Source organism: Lucilia sericata, unplaced genomic scaffold (genome assembly GCF_015586225.1).
Source record: "Lucilia sericata isolate MDLA Ls3-8-SP2 unplaced genomic scaffold, ASM1558622v1 Contig002327F_arrow, whole genome shotgun sequence".
In the NCBI taxonomy this organism is placed as follows: domain Eukaryota; kingdom Metazoa; phylum Arthropoda; class Insecta; order Diptera; family Calliphoridae; genus Lucilia; species Lucilia sericata.
The window spans coordinates 37,527-58,837 of NW_023996141.1; the positions used below are offsets into that span (position 1 = coordinate 37,527).

Consider the following 21,311-nt stretch of genomic DNA (forward strand, 5'->3'; position numbering starts at 1 on the left):
AAATAAGAAAGTAGCAAAGGAAAAATAGAGGAAAGAATACACACACAAGTTAAGTCACTTTAAGCCATCTTTGTATCTGCTACAATTTGCACAACATTAGAGTCGACAACATGTTGTTGCCGTTTTTTTTTTTTTTGTCTTCGTCTTTTCCTGATGTAAGCCAACTTCTTTATTTTTAGGTTAGCGGCTGTTGTTGGAGTGTTGAAGGCTGTGTTTAGGGTTTATAGGGGTGTTGATGAAATTAAATTGTAAGTGTGTTAAAAACTTTAACACTTAAGGCCATGTTAACTATATGCGCGTTATAGTGAATTATGTTAAAAGCGAAAAAATGGTTAAACATGAAAAGACACCCACAGACAGATATGTACATATACTTGGAAAACGATGCGTGTTTTTTTTTTCTTTGAGAAGGATAGGAGGAGGAAACTTTAGTTACAACATATTAAAACGTCTAATGAAGTCGTTGGCACTTCCGTTGGTTTTTTTGTGTGATAAAATTATATATTTATTAAGGCAGAATTTTGTATGCCCTTCAGTAAAATTAAAAAAAGGAACTTGTAATATGTATTTATATTGCAATTAATGACAAGTTGTTAAATATACTTTCAAGACTTTATTAATATCTGAAACACGATTGGAAATGGGACTAAGAAAGGTATATAAATAAAAATAGGACTAAGAATAGGTCAAGGAATATGAGCACAAATAGGTCTAGACTAGGAAACGGAATTCGACTAGTAGTAGAAATAGTACTAGGTATTGGACTAAGACTAGGATTAAGAATAGGACTAGGAATATAACTATTAATATGACTAGGAATGCGAAAAGGAATAGGACTAGAAATTGGACTAGACATAGGACAAGGGATAGGACTATGAATAGGAATAGGACTAGGACTTAGGACTTAGGACTTAGGACTAGGACTAGAAATAGGAATAGGACTAGGAATAGGACTAGGAATAGGACTAGGAATAAGACCATGAATGAGACTTTGAAAAGGACTAGGAATAGGACTAGGACTAGGAATAAGACTAGGAATAGGACTAGGAGCAAGACATATGAATAGAACTAGGAATAAGATAGGACTAGGAATAGGACTATGAATAGGTCTATGAATAGGAGTATGAATAGGGCTATGAATAGGACTAAGAATAGAACTAAGAATAGGACTAAGAATAGGAATAGGACTAGGACTAGGAATAGGAATAGGAATAGGACTAGGACTAGGACTAGGACTAGGAATAGGAATAGGAATAGGACTAGGAATAGGAATAGGACTAGGAAAAGGAATAGGAATAGGACTAGGACTAGGAATAGGACTAGGAATAGGACTAGGGATAGGACTAGGAAAAGGACTAGGAATAGGACTAGGAATAGGAATAGGAATAGGACTAGGAATAGGACTAGGAAAAGGACTAGGAAAAGGACTAGGAATAGGAATAGGACTAGGAAAAGGACTAGGAATAGGAATAGGACTAGGAAAAGGACTAGGAATAGGACTAGGACTAGGAATAGGAATAGGACTAGGACTAGGACTAGGACTAGGACTAGGACTAGGACTAGGACTAGGACTAGGAATAGGAATAGGAATAGGAATAGGAATAGGACTAGGAATAGGAATAGGAATAGGACTAGGAATAGGAATAGGACTAGGAATAGGACTAGGAATAGGACTAGGAATAGGACTAGGAATAGGACTAGGAATAGGACTAGGAATAGGACTAGGAATAGGACTAGGACTAGAAATAGGACTAGGAATTTGAGAGCAAGAAATATGAATATGACTAAGATTAGGACCTGGAATACAAGGAGTAGGGCTAGAAACATGAGTGGGATTAGGAATATGTATAGGAAAAAGAATAGGATTAGGACTCGGAATATTATTATTAGACGGAATAAAATTATGTTTGATAATAGCACGGGGAATTGGATGATTTTTAATAAATAAAAAAGAGTAACAAATTATTTAAAACATTTTGAATACGTATAGTAAAGTGTATTAAAATATGAACTTAATACAATAATAGCTGCACTAGTACTCTTTAGATTGACATATCTACATATGCATACATACTTAAGAGGAAGATGCCATTAATTGTTTACCATCGCAGATCGAGTTGAAATATTTAAAATTTTAATATTAAGAGAAATTTCCTAAAGTTTTTCATAAGAGAAAAGATTTTAAAAAATTTTTTTATGAAGTGACTTTTTCGAAATTTTTTGCTTATAGATCTTTAAGGCAGATTTTGTTCATAAAATACGGAATTTTCTAAAAATATTTGGAATTTAAAGAAAATTTTCTAGAAAAATAAAATTCTAAACAGAGATAAATGAATTAATTTTTTTTTTTAAATTTTATTTTCTGTAAATATCAGTTACCTTCCCCTAATGTAACAGGTACGATGAACTGTGTTCTTTTACAAGCAACTATTTGTGGTTATAAACTCCAATTATAATATCCAACAATGTTAAAATGTATTATAATTTAAGTCGCAAAAAGTAACAGCAATAAGGATAAAAAAATATTCATAATAAAGTCAATGTTAATACATGTGGCTGATGGTTACAAAGTTAGTTGCCATTTTTTCGACAAAAGCTAAAATACAAAACATTTCCGAAAAAAATTACGGTTTGTTAGTGTAAGGTTAAAACTTAATTATCTGGCAACATACATATAACAGACACAGACACTCACAGACCCCCATTTCCTATGCAATTTTGTAAATCCACTTCCTTTTAAACTCTCAGCTGAAAAAAAGTGCATTCATTATTTTTCCTCTTTTATAAGACATTTTTTTTGCCATTTTTCTGTACAGATAATAAGGTATTACAAGAAAATTATGAAAAAAGATGAAAGCTGAAAAAGTCATCATGTAACATTGAGGAATACAATGTGCTCATACACACACACACATATAAATTTAGATTATACAGCCATGTTTTACGAGAGTTGAGGGCAAATTCTGAGAAAATTTTCTACAGAATTTTTAAAAATTGTCTTAAGAAACAGAAATTTGTGAAAATATTCTTTAAGAATATAAATTTTCTATAAAAATGTGAAATTTTGAAAAAAAAAAATTAAAATTAGAAAAAATCTAAAAAAAATTCAAACATTTCCTATTAAAAACAGACATTTGAAAAACGAATATTAAATTTTCCTATAAAATGAGAAATGTTCAAAATGTTTTTTTATAAAAATAATAAAATGTAAAAATTGTTCTATAGAAGACAGAAAATTTTTTATAAAAAATAAAAATTTTCTTAAATACTCAATAAAAACACCAATTTTTGAATATTTTTCAAAAAACCAAGATAATTTTTTTTTAATTTCTGTAAAAGGAGAAATTTCTCCTTAAATTCTTCATAAAAGAAGAGAAAATTCTCCATAATGAAGAATTTTTCTATAAAAAAGAGACATTTTTCGAAAATTATATTAAATTTTTTTTTTTTAAATTTTCTAGAAAACAAATTAAAAATTCTCTATTAAAATCGAAATTTTTTAAAAAATTTCTATAAAAAGAGAAATCCGAAGATTTTCTATTAAAAAAGTGAAATTTTCGAAAAATTTTCCAAATATTTTCCATAAAAAAGAAAAATTTTCCAAATATTTTCTATAAAAAAGAAAAAATTTTCTATAAAATGGAGAATTTTTCCAAAAATTTTCTACAAAAAAACAGAATATTTCCAAACATTTTCTAAAAAAAGAGAAATTTTCCAAAAATTTTCTATAAAAAGAAGAAATTTTCCGACATTTTTGTATATAAAAGAGAATTTTCCAAAAATTTTCTATAAGAAAAGAGAAATTTTCCAATAATTGTCTATAAATTTTCCACCATTTCTCTATATAAAAGGGAAATTTAAAAAAATTTCTATAAAAAGTAGAAATTTTCCAAAAAATTTCTATAAAAAAGAGAATTTTTCCAAAATTTTTCAAAAAAAAAAAAAGAAAATTTTTCAAAAATAGTCGATAAAAAGAGAAATATTCCAAAAATTTTCTATAAAAAAGAGAAATTTTCCAAAAATTTTCTATAAAAAAAGATACATTTTCCTAAAATTGTCTATAAAAATGATAAATTTTCCATTATTTTTCTATATAAAACAGAAATTTTTCAAAAAATGTAGATAAAAAAGAGAAATTTCCCAAAAATATTCGATAAAAAAGAGAAATTTTCCCAAAATATTCGATAAAAATGTTAAAATTTCCAAAAATGTCTATAAAATAGACAAATTTTCCAAAAATTTTCTAACAAAAAGAGAAATTTTCCACAAATTGTCTATAAAATAGAGAAACTTTTCAACATTTTTCTATAAAAAATTAATTTTCCAAAAGTTGTCGATAAAAAGGAAAAATTTTCTATAAAAAGAGAAAATTTCTATGAAACGAGAAATTTTGAAAGAATATCTTCTATTTTTGGAAAATTTATCTTTAAAAAAATATTAAAATTTTTATAGAAACATTTTACCGCTTCCTAATTCTTCACTCCTCTCTCTACTTGACACTGCTTGCTTTATCATGCTTTGTAAAATTTAAATCTGACACAATTTTCTTTTGCATTCAAAAATTATAACAATTGGGAGCAGATGGTTCTAAATAAAAGAAAAACATAAAAAAACACCTCACTCTAGTTAAACGGTCTTAAACCCAATTCAAATTTAAAACCATCAAAACGGTAGTTTTTACATATTTCCTGTTTTCTTTTCCATTTATCCCACTAACTTTCTACTACAATCTGGGCATAGTACAACAAAAAGTTATTTTTAGAAAAATTTAATTCATCATACATAATTTTTCCATTTTATTTTCTTTTTTGCGTTCTTCCTTTTTCCTATTAAAATTCTATAGAAAAAAAGTTGCATTATCACAGCTTTCTATTATAGTTCTTTCAACAAAGAGTGCACGAGTCTATGTAATTGTGTATGAGTGTGCAAAAATTTCCCAGCAGTTTTACAGGGAGTCAAAGGTTTTCCTTTCGAAAAGTATTTTTTTCAAATCTTTCGGGACTGCTACCTTAAACTGCAGGGTTTAGTTTTCTGTATTAGTAAAAGTGTGCAGTTGTAGAAGTTGAAGTGTGTGTATGTGTGTATTTTGTGTAGTTTGTATAAAAAAATTGAGAATAATTATGTTAAGTAGTTTATGAAAACAATGTCAGTTAGATAGACAAACATAGAGACGATCCCACTAAAGACTGAAAGACAGACGGACGTGTTTTTAATTTGTATTTGTTTTTATTTTTTAATGATAAAATAAAATTATAATGTTTTTTTTTTCTAAACTGTGTGTATGAGTGTCAGTAGTGATGATAATGTTGATAGTAATTGTGTAAAATGAGGGAAAAAAAGTTCCTTATAAAATAACAAGAAATTACATTCCGGCTGAATGTCTGTCTAGTTCGAAGACTTGGTTTGATGGTGCAGATGGTTGAAATTAATGACTGTTGCAATTTTTTTTGTCTGAAATACAGGAAATATATTTCGAAGGGAAATAATATTAAATTGTAATAAGGAATTGTTTTGTTGTTTTTCTTAGACAATTTTCTATTAAATGGGAATTTTGTATTTTATTTTTATAAAAAGTGGGAAATTTTTGAAATTTTTCTATAAAAAAAGGAAATATTGGAAAATTTTCTATAAAAAGAAAACTTTTGAAACTATTTTATAAAAAACAGAAAATTTTAAAAATTAAAAAAAGTTAAAATTTTCCGAAAATTTTATAAGAAAGAGACATTTTTCTAAAATATTTTATAAAAAGAGAAATTTTGCCTAAAAATAGAGACATTTTCAGAAAAATATTTTCTAAAAAAAAGAGAAAATGTTGGAAAATTTTATAAAAAAAGAGAAATTTTCCAACAAAAATTTCTATAAAAAAGAGTAATTTTCCAACATTTTTCTATATAAAAGAAAAATTTTTCAAAAAATTTTTATAAGAGAAATTTTGCAAAAAATTTCTTCAAAAAGAGAAATTTTCAAAAATTTTCTATAAAATGAGGAATTTTCCAAAAATTTTCTATGAAAACACAAATTTTCCAAAAATTTTCTATAAAAAGAGAAATTTTCCAAAAATTTTCTATAAAAAGAGAAATTTTCCAAAAATTTTCTATAAAAAGAGAAATTTTCCAAAAATTTTCTATAAAAAGAGAAATTTTCCAAAAATTTTCTATAAAAAGAGAAATGTTCCAAAAATTTTCTATAAAAAGAGAACATTTTCTATAAAAGAGAAGTTTGCCAAAAATTATTCTATATAAAAGAGAATTTTTTCAAAAAAATTTTATAAAAAAGAGAAATTTTGCAAAAATGTTCTTTATGAAGAGAAAATTTTCCAAAAATTTTCTATAAAAAGAGAAAATTTCCAAAAATTTTCTATAAAAAGGGAAATTTTCCAAACATTTTCTATAAAAAGATTAATTTTCCAAAATTTTTCTATAGAAAGAGAAATTTTCCAAAAATGTTCTATAAAAAGAGAAATTTTCCAAAATTTTTTTATAAAAAGAGAAAATTTCCAAAAACATTTTTCTATATAAAAGAGAAATTTTCCAACATTTTTCTATATAAAAGAGAATTTTTCCAAAAAATTTCTATAAAAAGAGAAATTTTCCAAAAATGTTCAATTAAAAGAGAAATTTTCGATAAAAAATAAAAATTTTCCAAAAATTTCTATAAAAAAGAGAAGTTTTCCAAAAAAATTTCTTTAAAAAAGATAAATTTTGCAAAAAAAATTTCCTATAAAAAAGAGAATTTTTCCAAAAAGAAGAGAAATTTTCCAAAAAGTTCTATAAAAAAGAGAATTTTTCAAAAAAATGTCTATAAAATAGAGAAATTTTCCAAAAATTGTCTATAAAATGAAGAAATTTTCCAAATGTTTTCTAAAAAAAAGTGACAATTTTCGAAAATTTTATAAAAAAGAGAAAATGTTCAAACATTTCTAAAAAAGAGAAAATTTCTGAAATTGTTTTAAAAAAAGGAATAAATTTCGAAGAAAATTTCTAAAAAAAGAGAAAAATTCCGAATGATTTCTAAAAGAAAATTAAACAAAATTTTCTAAAAAAGAGAGAAAAAATGTCTAAAGGGAAAAATTTCCGAAAATTTTCGAAAAAATAAGAGGAAATTATCTAAAATAGAGAAAATTTTCGATAAAAATCTATAAAAAGGGAAAATTTCCGAAAATTTTCAAAAAAAGAGAACATTTTCTAAAAAAAGGAACTTTTCTAAATAAAGAGAAAATTTTTTAAAAAAGAAAAACTGCCTTTAAAAAAATTAAATTTGAAAGTGAATTTTCAAAAAATTTATAGAATTTTACAAATTTAAAAAAAAAAGAAATTTTTGAAAGTTTTCTATAAAATATATATGTATATTTTTTTAAAAATTAAATTTTTTTTTTAAAAAAGATACACTTTTTCTAGGGAGTGAAAATTATCTATAATTCTATACCCATTGGAGATAACTCTCCTGACTTTAAAATCCTCAATTATGCTTTGTTTTATAAAGCAGAATCTCTTTAAGTCTCACAACAATAAATTAATATTTAATTTAATATAAAATCAATAAACATTTAATTTAAACATCGTCATCATCATTATTTCAGCATCATCAACATTATCCACTTAACAAAATACATTTGCAATTTTCTATCTTTCTAGTTCATTGACTTTAAATGACAAAAAAAAAATGAAAACAAAATAAAAATAGAACCGAGAAAACAACTAAATATAATACAAAATCAAGTGAAAATTTACTAAAATTTCCGAGAATTTTCAACAATGCATTAGACAAATACAAAAAACCAACAACATTCAGACAAACGGACGGACGGAAGGACAGACTGACAAACATGCATTTCAACAAATCCCTTAACAAATCATGTGGCACAATAGCAACAACAATTCTAACGTTTTGTGTTTGTTGCTGCTGCTTGCAACAAACAAAATTTATCAGTTTGAGTTTCAAGATGAAGAAGGAAAAATAAAAATTTGTTTCCCCCAAAAATAATAAAAATAAAAAAGTATCTCAACCACATGCAAAAATTTTACATAAAACAGAAAGAATGAAATGAAATGAATAGTTCAAAATTGAATTGAATAAATTCCGCATGCAGCAGCAAGTAAATGCAGATGTATGTATCTCAATGTTGTTGCTGTTACACTCAAGTAGTTTATTATACTTTTACTGAAAATGTTGCATGTCTGTCTTTCTGTCTATATTTGTGTGCAGCGCTCTTTATACATTTATATTACTTAAAAAGTGTGAGTATGTATTTGTGTTTACTTTTTCATACATATTTATCAAATTGTTCCAAGTTCCTCTGACTTTTGAAAAGCATTTCTCTTATTTTCGAGTTCATGTGCAAACGTCGTTTCATGTTTAGATTTATAAGTGTGTTTCTATGTTGATAATGTAATTTTTGGTTTTATTCGAAAGTAGTTTGTTTTTGTTCTTTTCTTTTTCGTTTATAATGTGTAGTCTTAGTATTTTAAGTTTACTTTTTGTTAAAAGAGGAATTTTTTAATATAATTTTTCTTTAGAGATCATGTTGAGATATTTTACCAGTTTGTACATCTATACGTATGATTGTATTTATTATGTAAAGGAATTAAATAGTACTCATACGTAAGTACTTTGTAACGACAAAAAAGGTATGAAAATAGATATGAATTTAAAATTTTTCGTTCTAGTTCAGTTCTAGTTCAGTTTTAGTTCAGTTCTAGTTCAATTCTAGTTCAGTTCTAGTTCAGTTCTAGTTCAGTTCTAGTTCAGTTCTAGTTCAGTTCTAGTTCAGTTCTAGTTCAATTCTAGTTCAGTTCTAGTTCAGTTTCTAGTTCAGTTCTAGTTCAGTTCTAGTTCAGATCTAGTTCAGTTCTAGTTCAGTTCTAGTTCAGTTCTAGTTCAGTTCTAGTTCAGTTCTAGTTCAGTTCTAGTTCAGTTCTAGTTCAGTTCAGTTCAGTTTCTAGTTCAGTTCTAGTTCAGTTCTAGTTCAGTTCTAGTTCAGTTCTAGTTCAGTTCTAGTTCAGTTCTAGTTCAGTTCTAGTTCAGTTCTAGTTCAGTTCTAGTTCAGTTCTAGTTCAGTTCTAGTTCAGTTCTAGTTCAGTTCTAGTTCAGTTCTAGTTCAGTTCTAGTTCAGTTCTAGTTCAGTTCTAGTTCAGTTCTAGTTCAGTTCTAGTTCAGTTCTAGTTCAGTTCTAGTTCAGTTCTAGTTCAGTTCTAGTTCAGTTCTAGTTCAGTTCTAGTTCAGTTCTAGTTCAGTTCTAGTTCAGTTCTAGTTCAGTTCTAGTTCAGTTCTAGTTCAGTTCTAGTTCAGTTCTAGTTCAGTTCTAGTTCAGTTCTAGTTCAGTTCTAGTTCAGTTCTAGTTCAGTTCTAGTTCAGTTCTAGTTCAGTTCTAGTTCAGTTCTAGTTCAGTTCTAGTTCAGTTCTAGTTCAGTTCTAGTTCAGTTCTAGTTCAGTTCTAGTTCAGTTCTAGTTCAGTTCTAGTTCAGTTCTAGTTCAGTTCTAGTTCAGTTCTAGTAGTTCAGTTCTAGTTCAGTTCTAGTTCAGTTCTAGTTCAGTTCTAGTTCAGTTCTAGTTCAGTTCTAGTTCAGTTAGTTCTGAACTAGTTCTAGTTCAGTTCTAGTTCAGTTTAGGGTTTTTGGTTTAAAAACCAATAACTCGTATTTTTACGGTAAATATGTGTATGTGTCATTTTAATTAACATTTAACAATATGTAACTTGCTCGTTTTATCTCGACAAACTGTCCTCAACTTATATGCATATATTAACATATTTACAGGTATTTATTTCAATTTATACTACAAACATTTCCACTATTAAATTGAATAAAAATCAATAAGCCATAAATTTTCAAGTATATTCTAGACTTTTCAACAAGCAACAGCCTGTAGCCTGCCAATTGTGGCAGCATCAATATCGACATTTGACTTTTGCTTTAAAGGAGAAAAAAGTCGATAAATAATAAAATGAAAAACTCTTAAATAAGCATAAATTTATGGTATAAACTCCTATTTGCTGTAATAATCGTAAATGAATATGGTTTTGTAATAAATTGAATTCTACATAAAATAAACTGAAACTCTGGAGTAAAATCCAAAAAAAGGGAAATCTACTTAAGTTGATTAAGGTTAAGTAGAAGTAAGTACATGTGTGCAGTAAAGAAAATTTAATTATTTAAACAGTTAAATGATAACAACATATAAGTCATGTTAATTAGCAAAAGGAAATGGAATAAAATTATATATTAAACTATTAAAAGATTGCTTTAAAATAAATATATATTTAACTTTGTATAACATTACTAGAGTATTTTAAATTTTTCTTTTTCTATATCTGCTTTACAAATTTCTAAGATTAACTTTTGTATTTAATATGTTTTTGTTATCTTTCGGAACAAACATATTCATATACTAAATACATATATAGTATTTTACGTGCTCCTTTGAGATGTTCACGAGAATTTCTATTCAAATCACATGATAAACTTTTGGCAGTTAATTTAAGTTTTGCTTGCAAAATATTTATTTGTAGATGAATGTTTATAAATAAACAATAGTTTAATGTTTGCAATGTGCTGTACGCAGCCATCTGCTTTCATAAGAATTTTATAAAGAAATATTGTTTAAAACAAAATTTAAATATGCAAATTAAAATAATTTCAAACAAACATTCCATATCAATTAAATAGTTTATTTTATTCATATTCAATAAAATATTATAAATTTATAGGATTATAACGGCTTTCCTTTAAACCATTTGAATTAAAATTATAAATTAATTTCTAGTATTAACCCCTGAACGTATACTTATTATTTCTTAGAATTTGTATTAAATTATTATACGCAGTGGTGCACCACGTTTCTTAGCATTTCAACTTTTTGTGTGCATTCAGTTCTAGTTCAGTTCTAGTTCAGTTCTAGTTCAGTTCTAGTTCAGTTCTAGTTTAGTTTAAGTCCAAAAAATCTTTCTACACCTACAAATCAATAAAACCGTTGGTTCATTTACCTTTTACCAGCAATAAACAAAAAAATAAAAACCGTATCTAAACAAATCCAATAAAAGTGTCTCTAAAAACAAATAAAAAATACTATTATTAGCAAAAGTGTTTTTATTTCAACGATGACGATGTTCATCATCATCATCGCCATCTTTATTCAATTGTTTAAACCAATAAAACGTAACGAAATTGTCATTGTATGTACCATCATTTTATCATCATTTGTTTCAATTCTTTGTTTGCAATTCATTCGTACTCTCTCATTCATTCAACCGTCCAAAACCATTCTTCATCATGGAAAGAAAAGTTGATAAAGTACAGCAACAAAATATGAAAGTAAATCCGTTTTTTGGGTAAACACAAAAGAATGAAATTGCATGTGAGTCTTTGTAAATCATTTATATAGATCTAAATCCTTATTGCAGATGAGACATGATTTGCATACATTTGTTTTGTAACAAAAAACCCCAAAAAACTCGGTCAATTTACTTTGCCTAAGTCTGTGAGAAACAATGTTACTTTAAACCAAGCAATATAACCAATCACAGCCACATAACTTCGTTTTCTAACACAGTTGTCCTGTCATTCTGTCATTTTATCATAGTAAATGTGAAAGAAACTAAAATAAATGTTTGTCCTTTGTATCCTGCTGTTTAGTTATAGTTTCTTATTTAGAATTTATGGTACATATTTGTTTCTTTTTCTTTACCGAAATGTGTCTTTCTTTGTTTCAATTCATTTGCTGCAGGTTGTGATATATTGAGGTTTTTAAGTGGCTCATAGTCGCTTGTCAATTTTATTAAATAAATATGTGTTTTGTTATTTTTATTCTTTTAAGATTGTAAGAGATTTGGCATACATATATTTTTGTTGGTAAAGAAATGATTTTAATTAGATTAAGTGCAAATATAGAATTTATTTCATTTCTTAGTCACGCAAATGGGACGCCAGAGCGAGTCAGATGCTCTAATGCTCTCAGTTCTAGAACTGAACTAGAACTGAACTAGAACTGAACTAGAACTGAACTAGAACTGAACTAGAACTGAACTAGAACTGAACTAGAACTGAGCTAGAACTGAACTAGAACTGAACTAGAACTGAACTAGAACTGAACTAGAACTGAACTAGAACTGAACTAGAACTGAACTAGAACTGAACTAGAACTGAACTAGAACTGAACTAGAACTGAACTAGAACTGAACTAGAACTGAACTAGAACTGAACTAGAACTGAACTAGAACTGACTTGTAATTGTTATAGAACTGTTCTAACTTTGTTTGCATTGATCTATACTTTTGATAACGAAATTAAATAGAGAAGTTCTGGAGAATAATTATTACTGGAATTGAACTGAAAATGAGGTTCAACTGATCATGATCTGAGCTAGTATTAATCTATTTCATATGATCTTCTTAGTACTGACCTGAAACGGAACTAAACACATTTAGGATAGATCAAAAATTGATCTTGTGCTAAACTAGTACTACATTAGATTTAAAATTTTTTGCTAATTTGTGAGTTATATTGATTTGCAGCTTAGATGGTACCGGTCCAGAACGGAACTAGAATAACTAGTACTAGGGTATAACTTATCTCTTGTTGATTTAGAACTAATCAAACACTGATTTGTTACTGACCTAACATTAAACATGAACTAAAGTTAGCTAGATCTGATGAAATATTTAAGAGATATCGTAATCAAATTACAATTACTTCGTGTATAAGATCCCAAAATAAAACAAATTTTATTAATTTCTTTTTTATTTCATATGTCAATTTTTATTGATTTTTTGTCTTTAGTACATTTAAAATGTATTTTTGAGATAATAAAGTTTATATTTAAGTACTCGTATGAATAACTATTTTTGTAGTTTTAATATTAAAATGGTTTTTGTTTAAATTTAATAACTAAGTTATTTAGATGTGTTTTTGCTTGATTTAAAACTATGTCGTATAATAAGTATAAGTTTCATTTATTATTTAAATAAATATTTTATACTCCATTGTCATGATGTGTCATTAAATATTAAAACGCAGTAAATGTATATATGAATTTTATTATAAATATGATGGTTTGGTTAGTAAAACTGTATGATATCGTATATATAAAGATCTACATTGGAATTAGTGTATATATCTATGTAGATAATATGTATATAAATTTGTATATGCATTAGTATGTATGGTGAGAGTATAAGTTTATTTTTTCAAGTTATTTTGTATGTCTTTATATTTATTAAAGTTTAAATAGTACTTAGCAGCTTTAATAACAATAAATAGTAAAAATGGTGTTTTTGATAGTTTAATCCTTTTTTAAAACTAATACAAAATAAATGACCATAAAATATTTGTCTTTGTAGATATTTTACTTTAAATATTCCTTTTTCTTAAAATTAGTAAACATTTTAACTATGAAACAATGATTCTTTATTAATAAATGATTAGTAAAATATTTATTTTAAAATTTAGTTCATAGAAAAATTTCATAACATTTAAACACTTAAATTCAAAAGTAAATTACACATATAATAAACATTTTTCTTAAACTATTTATTAATAATTTTATGAATGAAATTTTTGATTTTAGTTAGGAAATAAATTTACAATACGCAGCTGTTGCTCAAAAATATATACAAAAATTTTGATTATTTAAATATGTTTATAAATTATATTAATAGAATTTTTAATACTTTTACAATCTTTAATTTTATGGAGTTTTATTGATTTAAAATATTTAGAACTTTTTAAGGTAATAGAAACCAATGGATCAAAAATGTAACTTTTGTATACAAATTCATATGGTTTTTTTGTAATATTGATACCTTCGGAAATTCTTTTTTTAATCTTTAAAGATTTTTAGAACTGAACTAGAACTGAACTAGAACTGAACTAGAACTGAACTAGAACTGAACTAGAACTGAACTAGAACTGAACTAGAACTGAACTAGAACTGAACTAGAACTGAACTAGAACTGAACTAGAACTGAACTAGAACTGAACTAGAACTGAACTAGAACTGAACTAGACTGAACTAGAACTGAACTAGAACTGAACTAGAACTAGAACTGAACTAGAACTGAACTAGAACTGAACTACACCATTTCAAGTTTAAATTGAGAAAATCCAAATTTGTATTGCGAAAAACCAAAATGAATTTCAGAAATCCAATTTAATGTTGAGACATAACAAAATTAAATTTAGGAATCAAAATTAATATTAAGAAAAAACAAATTGAAATTTGAAATTTCAACTCAATATTGAGAAAAAACCAATTGATATTGAGAAATCGAAATTAATATTGAGACAATACAAATTGAAATTGATAAAATACAAAATGATATTACGAAAACCTAAATTAATATTGTTTTTTTTTGTATTGAAATTTATAACATTTTAAATACATATCCTATTTAAAAGATTTATAAAAAAAAGTATTTTCAAATAATTTCATACAAATTTTAAATATCTCATTATCATTTATTAATTTCTCAATTTTAATTTGTAATTTAATATAATATAATGTTGGAATTCTGAATTTCAATTAGTGTTTTCTCGATGTTAATTTTCATTTCTTAATTTAATTTTATTATTTCTCAATATTAATTTGGACTTCCCATTTTCAAATAGGTTTTTCTCAATATTAATTTAAATTTCTGAACTTTAATTTGTATTTTCCAAATTTTAATTTGTAATTCTCAATATGAATTTGTATTTTCTCAATTTAAACTTAAAATGGTGTAGAACTGAACTAGAACAGATCTAGAACTGAACTAGAACTGAACTAGAACTGAACTAGAACTGAACTAGAACTGAACTAGAACTGAACTAGAACTGAACTAGAACTGAACTAGAACTGAACTAGAACTGAACTAGAACTGAACTAGAACTGAACTAGAACTGAACTAGAACTGAAATAGAACTGAACTAGAACTGAACTAGAACTGAACTAGAACTAGAACTGAACTAGAACTGAACTAGAACTGAACTAGAACTGAACTAGAACTGAACTAGAACCGAACTAGAACTGAACTGAACTAGAACTGAACTAGAACTGAACTAGAACTGAACTAGAACTGAACTAGAACTGAACTAGAACTGAACTAGAACTGAACTAGAACTGAACTAGAACTGAACTAGAACTGAACTAGAACTGAACTAGAACTGAACTAGAACTGAACTAGAACTGAACTAGAACTGAACTAGAACTGAACTAGAACTGAACTAGAACTGAACTAGAACTGAACTAGAACTGAACTAGAACTGAACTAGAACTGAACTAGAACTGAACTAGAACTGAACTAGAACTGAACTAGAACTGAACTAGAACTGAACTAGAACTGAACTAGAACTGAACTAGAACTAGAACTGAACTAGAACTGAACTAGAACTGAACTAGAACTGAACTAGAACTGAACTAGAACTGAACTAGAACTGAACTAGAACTGAACTAGAACTGAACTAGAACTGAAGAACTGACTAGAACTGAACTAGAACTGAACTAGAACTGAACTAGAACTGAACTAGAACTGAACTAGAACTGACTAGAACTGAACTAGAACTGAACTAGAACTGAAACTAAGGAACTAGAGCTAGAAACTGAACTAGAATTGAAACTAGAACTGAACTAGAAACTGAAACTAGACTGAACTAGAACTGAACTAGAACTGAACTAGAACTGGAACTAGAGACTGAACTAGAACTGAACTAGAACTGAACTAGAACTGAACTAGAACTGAACTAGACTGAACTAGAACTGAACTAGAACTGAACTAGAACTGAAACTAGAACTTGAACTAGCAACTTGAATGCTAGAACTGAACTAGAAATGAACTAGACTGAATCTAGAACTGAACTAGAACTGAACCTTAGAACTGAACTAGAACTGACTAGAACTGAACTAGAAACTGAACTAGAACTGAACTAGAACTGATACTAGAACTGAACTAGAACTGAACTAGAACTGAACTAGAAACTGAACTGAACTAGAACTGAACTAGAACTGAACTAGAACTGAACTAGAACTGAACTAGAACTGAACTAGAACTGAACTAGAACTGAACTAGAACTGAACTAGAACTGAACTAGAACTGAACTAGAACTGAACTAGAACTGAACTAGAACTGAACTAGAACTGAACTAGAACTGAACTAGAACTGAACTAGAACTGAACTGGAACTGAACTGGAACTGAACTAGAACTGAACTAGAACTGAACTAGAACTGAACTAGAACTGAACTAGAACTGAACTAGAACTGAACTAGAACTGAACTAGAACTGAACTAGAACTGAACTAGAACTGAACTAGAACTGAACTAGAACTGAACTAGAACTGAACTAGAACTGAACTAGAACTGAACTAGAACTGAACTAGAACTGAAGTAGAACTGAACTGGAACTGAACTAGAACTGAACTAGAATTGAACTAGAACTGAACTAGAACTGAACTAGAACTGAAATAGAACTGAACTAGAACTCTACTGGAAATGAACTAGAACTAAACTAGAACGGAATTAGAACTGAAATAGAACTCAACTAAAAATTGCATTAATTCTTTTAGTTTTTTTTTTATAATTCTTGTGTTTTGTGCATTATTTATTTATTTTTTATTTGTTTATGTTTAATGCCATAAATAAATTTCGTTTCATTTACCTGTTTACGTTGTTTTGTTTATAGTTAATTTTTAAATTATTATCCCATTATTTGAGCAATTTTCTTTGAATATATTGATGATCATGTAGGTTAAACCTATTAGTTATGTGGTTTTAACCAGTGACCATTAGTAGTACCTATTTATGATGATATTTGGGTTGTTGAGTTTATTTCTTTAAATTATTTTATTTAAGTATAAAATTGTGTTAATTAATAGTTTTAGTTAAATTATTGTTTTGTTTTTATTTTTTGTTTATATAATGGCGATATGTTTTTATTTTATTTTTTTTATATTTTTAATTATAAATGGTGCCCTTCGGTTAGATATTTGGTTTCTTGTTCATAAATATTGTTTTGGGTGTTTTTGTATAAAAGTTGTTTATATGATTTAATATGTAAGATTTCTTTCGTTAATTTTATTATTATTGAAAGTCATTTCCTCAGAAATTTCTAAATGATTTGTTAGATTTTAATTAAAATAATTACCCAGCAAAAATTCGATAATGACAAATCATTGCTGATAATTTGATTCCACTGCTACACTTTCGGTTTTACTAGAGTTTTGCTTAATTATCGTTTTTATTAGTTTTCCCGTGAATTTTTTTTTGCGTTTTTTCAGATATTTTAAATGAAATAGCAGTAAACAAGTAAATTGATTAAAAAGGTTTTTCTTGCATTTCATATTTTCATTATTTGATGGAATTTAATATGTTTTTAATTTTTAAAAATAAATTAAAAATACTGATGAATTCCCTTTTCCATGACACTACCAAAAGTGGTGGATATATTTCTGTTGTTTTATTTGTTTAAGCAAAATTTATCTGATTTTTCTTTTTCTATTTTTGTGAAACCTTGAAAATGGTTGCATGTTTGCTTTATGCAATGAAATATATAAATTCTAAATTAATTTATTGCATTTTATTTTAACTATAAAAGAAAATTAAATTTTTTCTTTTTTTCATATTTTATTCTTAATAAAAAATATTTGTTTAATTCCATTTTGCATGCATGATAATTGAAATGAACAGTGACCCTGTCCCAATAAAGAGTAATGGGAACGTGTCTTTTGGTTTAATTTGATTATAAACTTAATTTATAAAATTGTTATATTTAAATACTTGGTCTGTTTCTTAGCTTGAAGACTTTTATTGTTTTGATTTTGTTGTTTTTTATTTTGTTTTGCATTTTAATGATTTTCCTATATGACAAATAGATCACTGCACGAAGAAGAATTTCGACGTTTGGCCACATTAATGGCCTTTTTGAAACGCAGTACTGAGGATAAAAACACTTTAGTGCGACTGGTCAATTTTGATACAGTCTTGCTATTGCAGTCATTTAGCAAAGAATCCTCGGCATGTGTTTCCTTATAGGTATGTGCTGAGTCATGTGTCTGGGAGCTGCCTAAACCTGAACTTGATTCGTAGGATTTTCTAGATTTGGGTGAAGAATTAACACTGCCAAAGGGTGTCCTGCCACTAGATGTTTTCATGTTGTTGGCCAACAATTCAAATTTACTCAAAGGTTTGGTGGCATTGTTAAGTGCATACTGTTGACTGCTATTAAATGACAATCTTTGGGCTTCCTCTTCATCCTCTAGCTCACTTTCACCCATTTTCAATATACTCTCTAAATTCAAAGTACGTTTAGTGGTTTTTCTAACTGGTCCCTTAGATGCAATGGATGAGGCACACGATTTGCCCGCATTTGAAGAGGATAAACTTGTACTTGCCGTACGCTCACTACCCGTACCAATGCCCTCATCTCCGGTTAGCATAATGTTGTTTGATTGATTTTCATCATGCACCAATTCGTTCTCATTATCATCGTCGCCCTCATTGTTGTAGTCACCACCATCCTCTGCCTCTGCCTGGCACATGGACATTTGACGCACCATGCGTCGGGGTGGTGCATAGAGGCGTCTGTGCTTTTGTATTGTACTCTGCAGGTTCAAACGTTGTCTATCCTTTTCGCTTAGATTGCGTAAACGTTGGGGATTTAGTTTGACTTGTGCCACAATACCCACTAAAAGTTCGTCGACGTTGTGATCCAGACCGGAAGATGTTTCTATGAATTTACAGGCAATTTCTTTGGCCAATTTACGAGCCACTATAGAAATAGAAGCATAAAAATAGTAATAGAAAATTTTAAATTTAGAAATGAAAAAAAATGTTTAAAGGTTATATAATAATAGGTTTTTTATGTTAAGCATAATTATTTTAATTATTTGCCCAGCAAACAATTTAATATACAGAGTTTTAAACCGTTGCCAATTTGCGATAAAGAAACTTGTTCGTTGGGTCTATGATATAAATTCTTAAAATGAGGTATAAAAATTTAATAAAATATTAATTAAACTAGAAACAGAAAATTCTGCAGAAATGTCTAAAGGAAAGTATATCCTAAAGTTCTTTTGAAAAACTTTGACATTTAAATTAAGTCCTTGTTCAAATTTCAATTAAAATTCAGTTTTCACTTAAAATGTAAAATTGTTTCTTTTTTACTTACTTTGTCTATTCACTTCTCGATGTCTTTCCAAATCAGTTTTATTGCCTACTAGTATGGCTCCTCTTGTTAGCAACATTTCGTTTTCTTTTAAATATTGTAAAATCTTTTCGGCCTGTTTGAATGAGGAACGATCCACCACAGAATAGACGACTACAAATAAATCAATATTGTATGTGGAACAGAATGCTTCGGCCTGAAAACATCAAAATAAAAAAGTATGTAAGCACTAATAGAAAATTTGATCTCTTGTGACAGAAACTAGAATTAATGTAGAACTAAACTAGAACTGAATTAGAACTGAACTAGAACTGAACTAGAACTGAACTAGAACTGAACTAGAACTGAACTAGAACTGAACTAGAACTGAACTAGAACTGAACTAGAACTGAACTAGAACTGAACTAGAACTGAACTAGAACTGAACTAGAACTGAACTAGAACTGAACTAGAACTGAACTAGAACTGAACTAGAACTGAACTAGAACTGAACTAGAACTGAACTAGAACTGAACTAGAACTGAACTAGAACTGAACTAGAACTGAACTAGAACTGAACTAGAACTGAACTAGAACTGAACTAGAACTGAACTAGAACTGAACTAGAACTGAACTAGAACTGAACTGAACTAGAACTGAACTAGAACTGAACTAGAACTGAACTAGAACTGAACTAGAACTGAACTAGAACTGAACTAGAACTGAACTAGAACTGAACTAGAACTGAACTAGAACTGAACTAGAACTGAACTAGAACTGAACTAGAACTGAACTAGAACTGAACTAGAACTGAACTAGAACTGAACTAGAACTGAACTAGAACTGAACTAGAACGAACTGAACTAGAACTGAACTAGAACTGAACTAGAACTGAACTAGAACTGAACTAGAACTGAACTAGAACTGAACTAGAACTGAACTAGAACTGAACTAGAACTGAACTAGAACTGAACTAGAACTGAACTAGAACTGAACTAGAACTGAACTAGAACTGAACTAGAACATGAACTAGAACTAGAACTAGAACTGAACTAGAACAGAACTAGACCAGAACTAGAACAGAAACTAGGAACAGAACTAGAACAGAACTAGAACATGAACTAGAACAGAACTAGAACAGAACTAGAACAGAACTAGAACAGAACTAGAACAGAACTAGAACAGAACTAGAACAGAACTAGAACAGAACTAGAACAGAACTAGAACAGAACTAGAACAGAACTAGAACAGAACTAGAACAGAACTAGAACAGAACTAGAACAGAACTAGAACAGAACTAGACAGAACTAGAACAGAACTAGAACAGAACTAGAACAGAACTAGAACAGAACTAGAACAGAACTAGAACAGAACTAGAACAGAACTAGAACAGAACTAGAACAGAACTAGAACAGAACTAGAACAGAACTAGAACAGAACTAGAACAGAACTAGAACAGAACTAGAACAGAAACTAACAGAACAGAACAGAACTAGAACAGAACTAGAACAGAACTAGAACAGAACTAGAACAGAACTAGAACAAACTAGAACAGAACTAGAACAAACTAGAACAGAACTAGAACAGAACTAGAACAGAACTAGAACAGAACTAGACAGAACTAGAACAGAACTAGAACAGAAATAGACAGAACTAGAACAGAACTAGAACAGAACTAGAACAGAACTAGAACAGAACTAGAACAGAACTAGAACAGAACTAGAACAGAACTAGAACAGAACTAGAACAGAACTAGAACAGAACTAAGAAACAGAACTAGAACAGAACAGAACAGAACTAGAACAGAACTAGAACAGAACTAGAACAGAACTAGACAGAACTAGAACAGAACTAGAACAGAACTAGAACAGAACTAGAACAGAACTAGCGACAGAACTAGAACAGAACTAGAACAGAAACTAGAACAGACTAGAACGAAAACTAGGAAAACAAACTAGAACAGAACTTAGAACAGAACTAGAACAGAAAATAGAAGAACTAGAACAGAACTAGCAACAGAAATAGAACAGAACTAGAACAGAATAGAAACATAACTGAACAGAACTGAACAGAACTCGAAACAGAACTAGTAGACCGAACTAGAAAAAGAAGAGAAAAGAAAGAGAAAAGAAAGTTCATCACTTATACAGACTAGAAACAGAAAATAGGAACAGAACTAGAACAGAACTAGAAACAGAACTAGAC

General features: G+C 28.1%; 2 protein-coding genes across 2 annotated transcripts; both read right to left on the reverse strand.

The window, feature by feature from the left end:
- Positions 1 to 904: 904 nt before the first annotated feature.
- On the reverse strand, positions 905 to 1,480 carry LOC119613810 (putative uncharacterized protein DDB_G0290521; the record flags this gene model as incomplete). Its single annotated transcript, XM_037969866.1, has 3 exons — positions 905 to 1,021; positions 1,099 to 1,109; positions 1,393 to 1,480. Coding segments are annotated over 3 exons (216 nt in total), but the record flags the coding sequence as incomplete, so codon positions are not given.
- Positions 1,481 to 16,488: 15,008 nt separating this feature from the next.
- LOC119613811 lies at positions 16,489 to 19,318 on the reverse strand. Its single transcript, XM_037969867.1, has 2 exons — positions 19,131 to 19,318; positions 16,489 to 18,731 (listed from the first exon to the last, which is right to left on the reverse strand). The coding sequence occupies exons 1-2, from the start codon at positions 19,204 to 19,206 to the stop codon at positions 17,821 to 17,823; spliced, it is 987 nt and encodes a 328-aa protein (XP_037825795.1). The 5' UTR covers positions 19,207 to 19,318; the 3' UTR covers positions 16,489 to 17,820.
- Between the last annotated feature and the right edge of the window lie 1,993 nt (positions 19,319 to 21,311).

Excerpts from the sequence above, each read along its gene's own strand:
- LOC119613811 (XM_037969867.1), bottom strand. The coding sequence starts at position 19,206 with ATGTTGCTAACAAGAGGAGCCATACTAGTAGGCAATAAAACTGATTTG. Across the intron at positions 18,732-19,130 it reads TCGAGAAGTGAATAGACAAA|TGGCTCGTAAATTGGCCAAA; the intron begins GTAAGTAAAAAA and ends CTATTTCTATAG.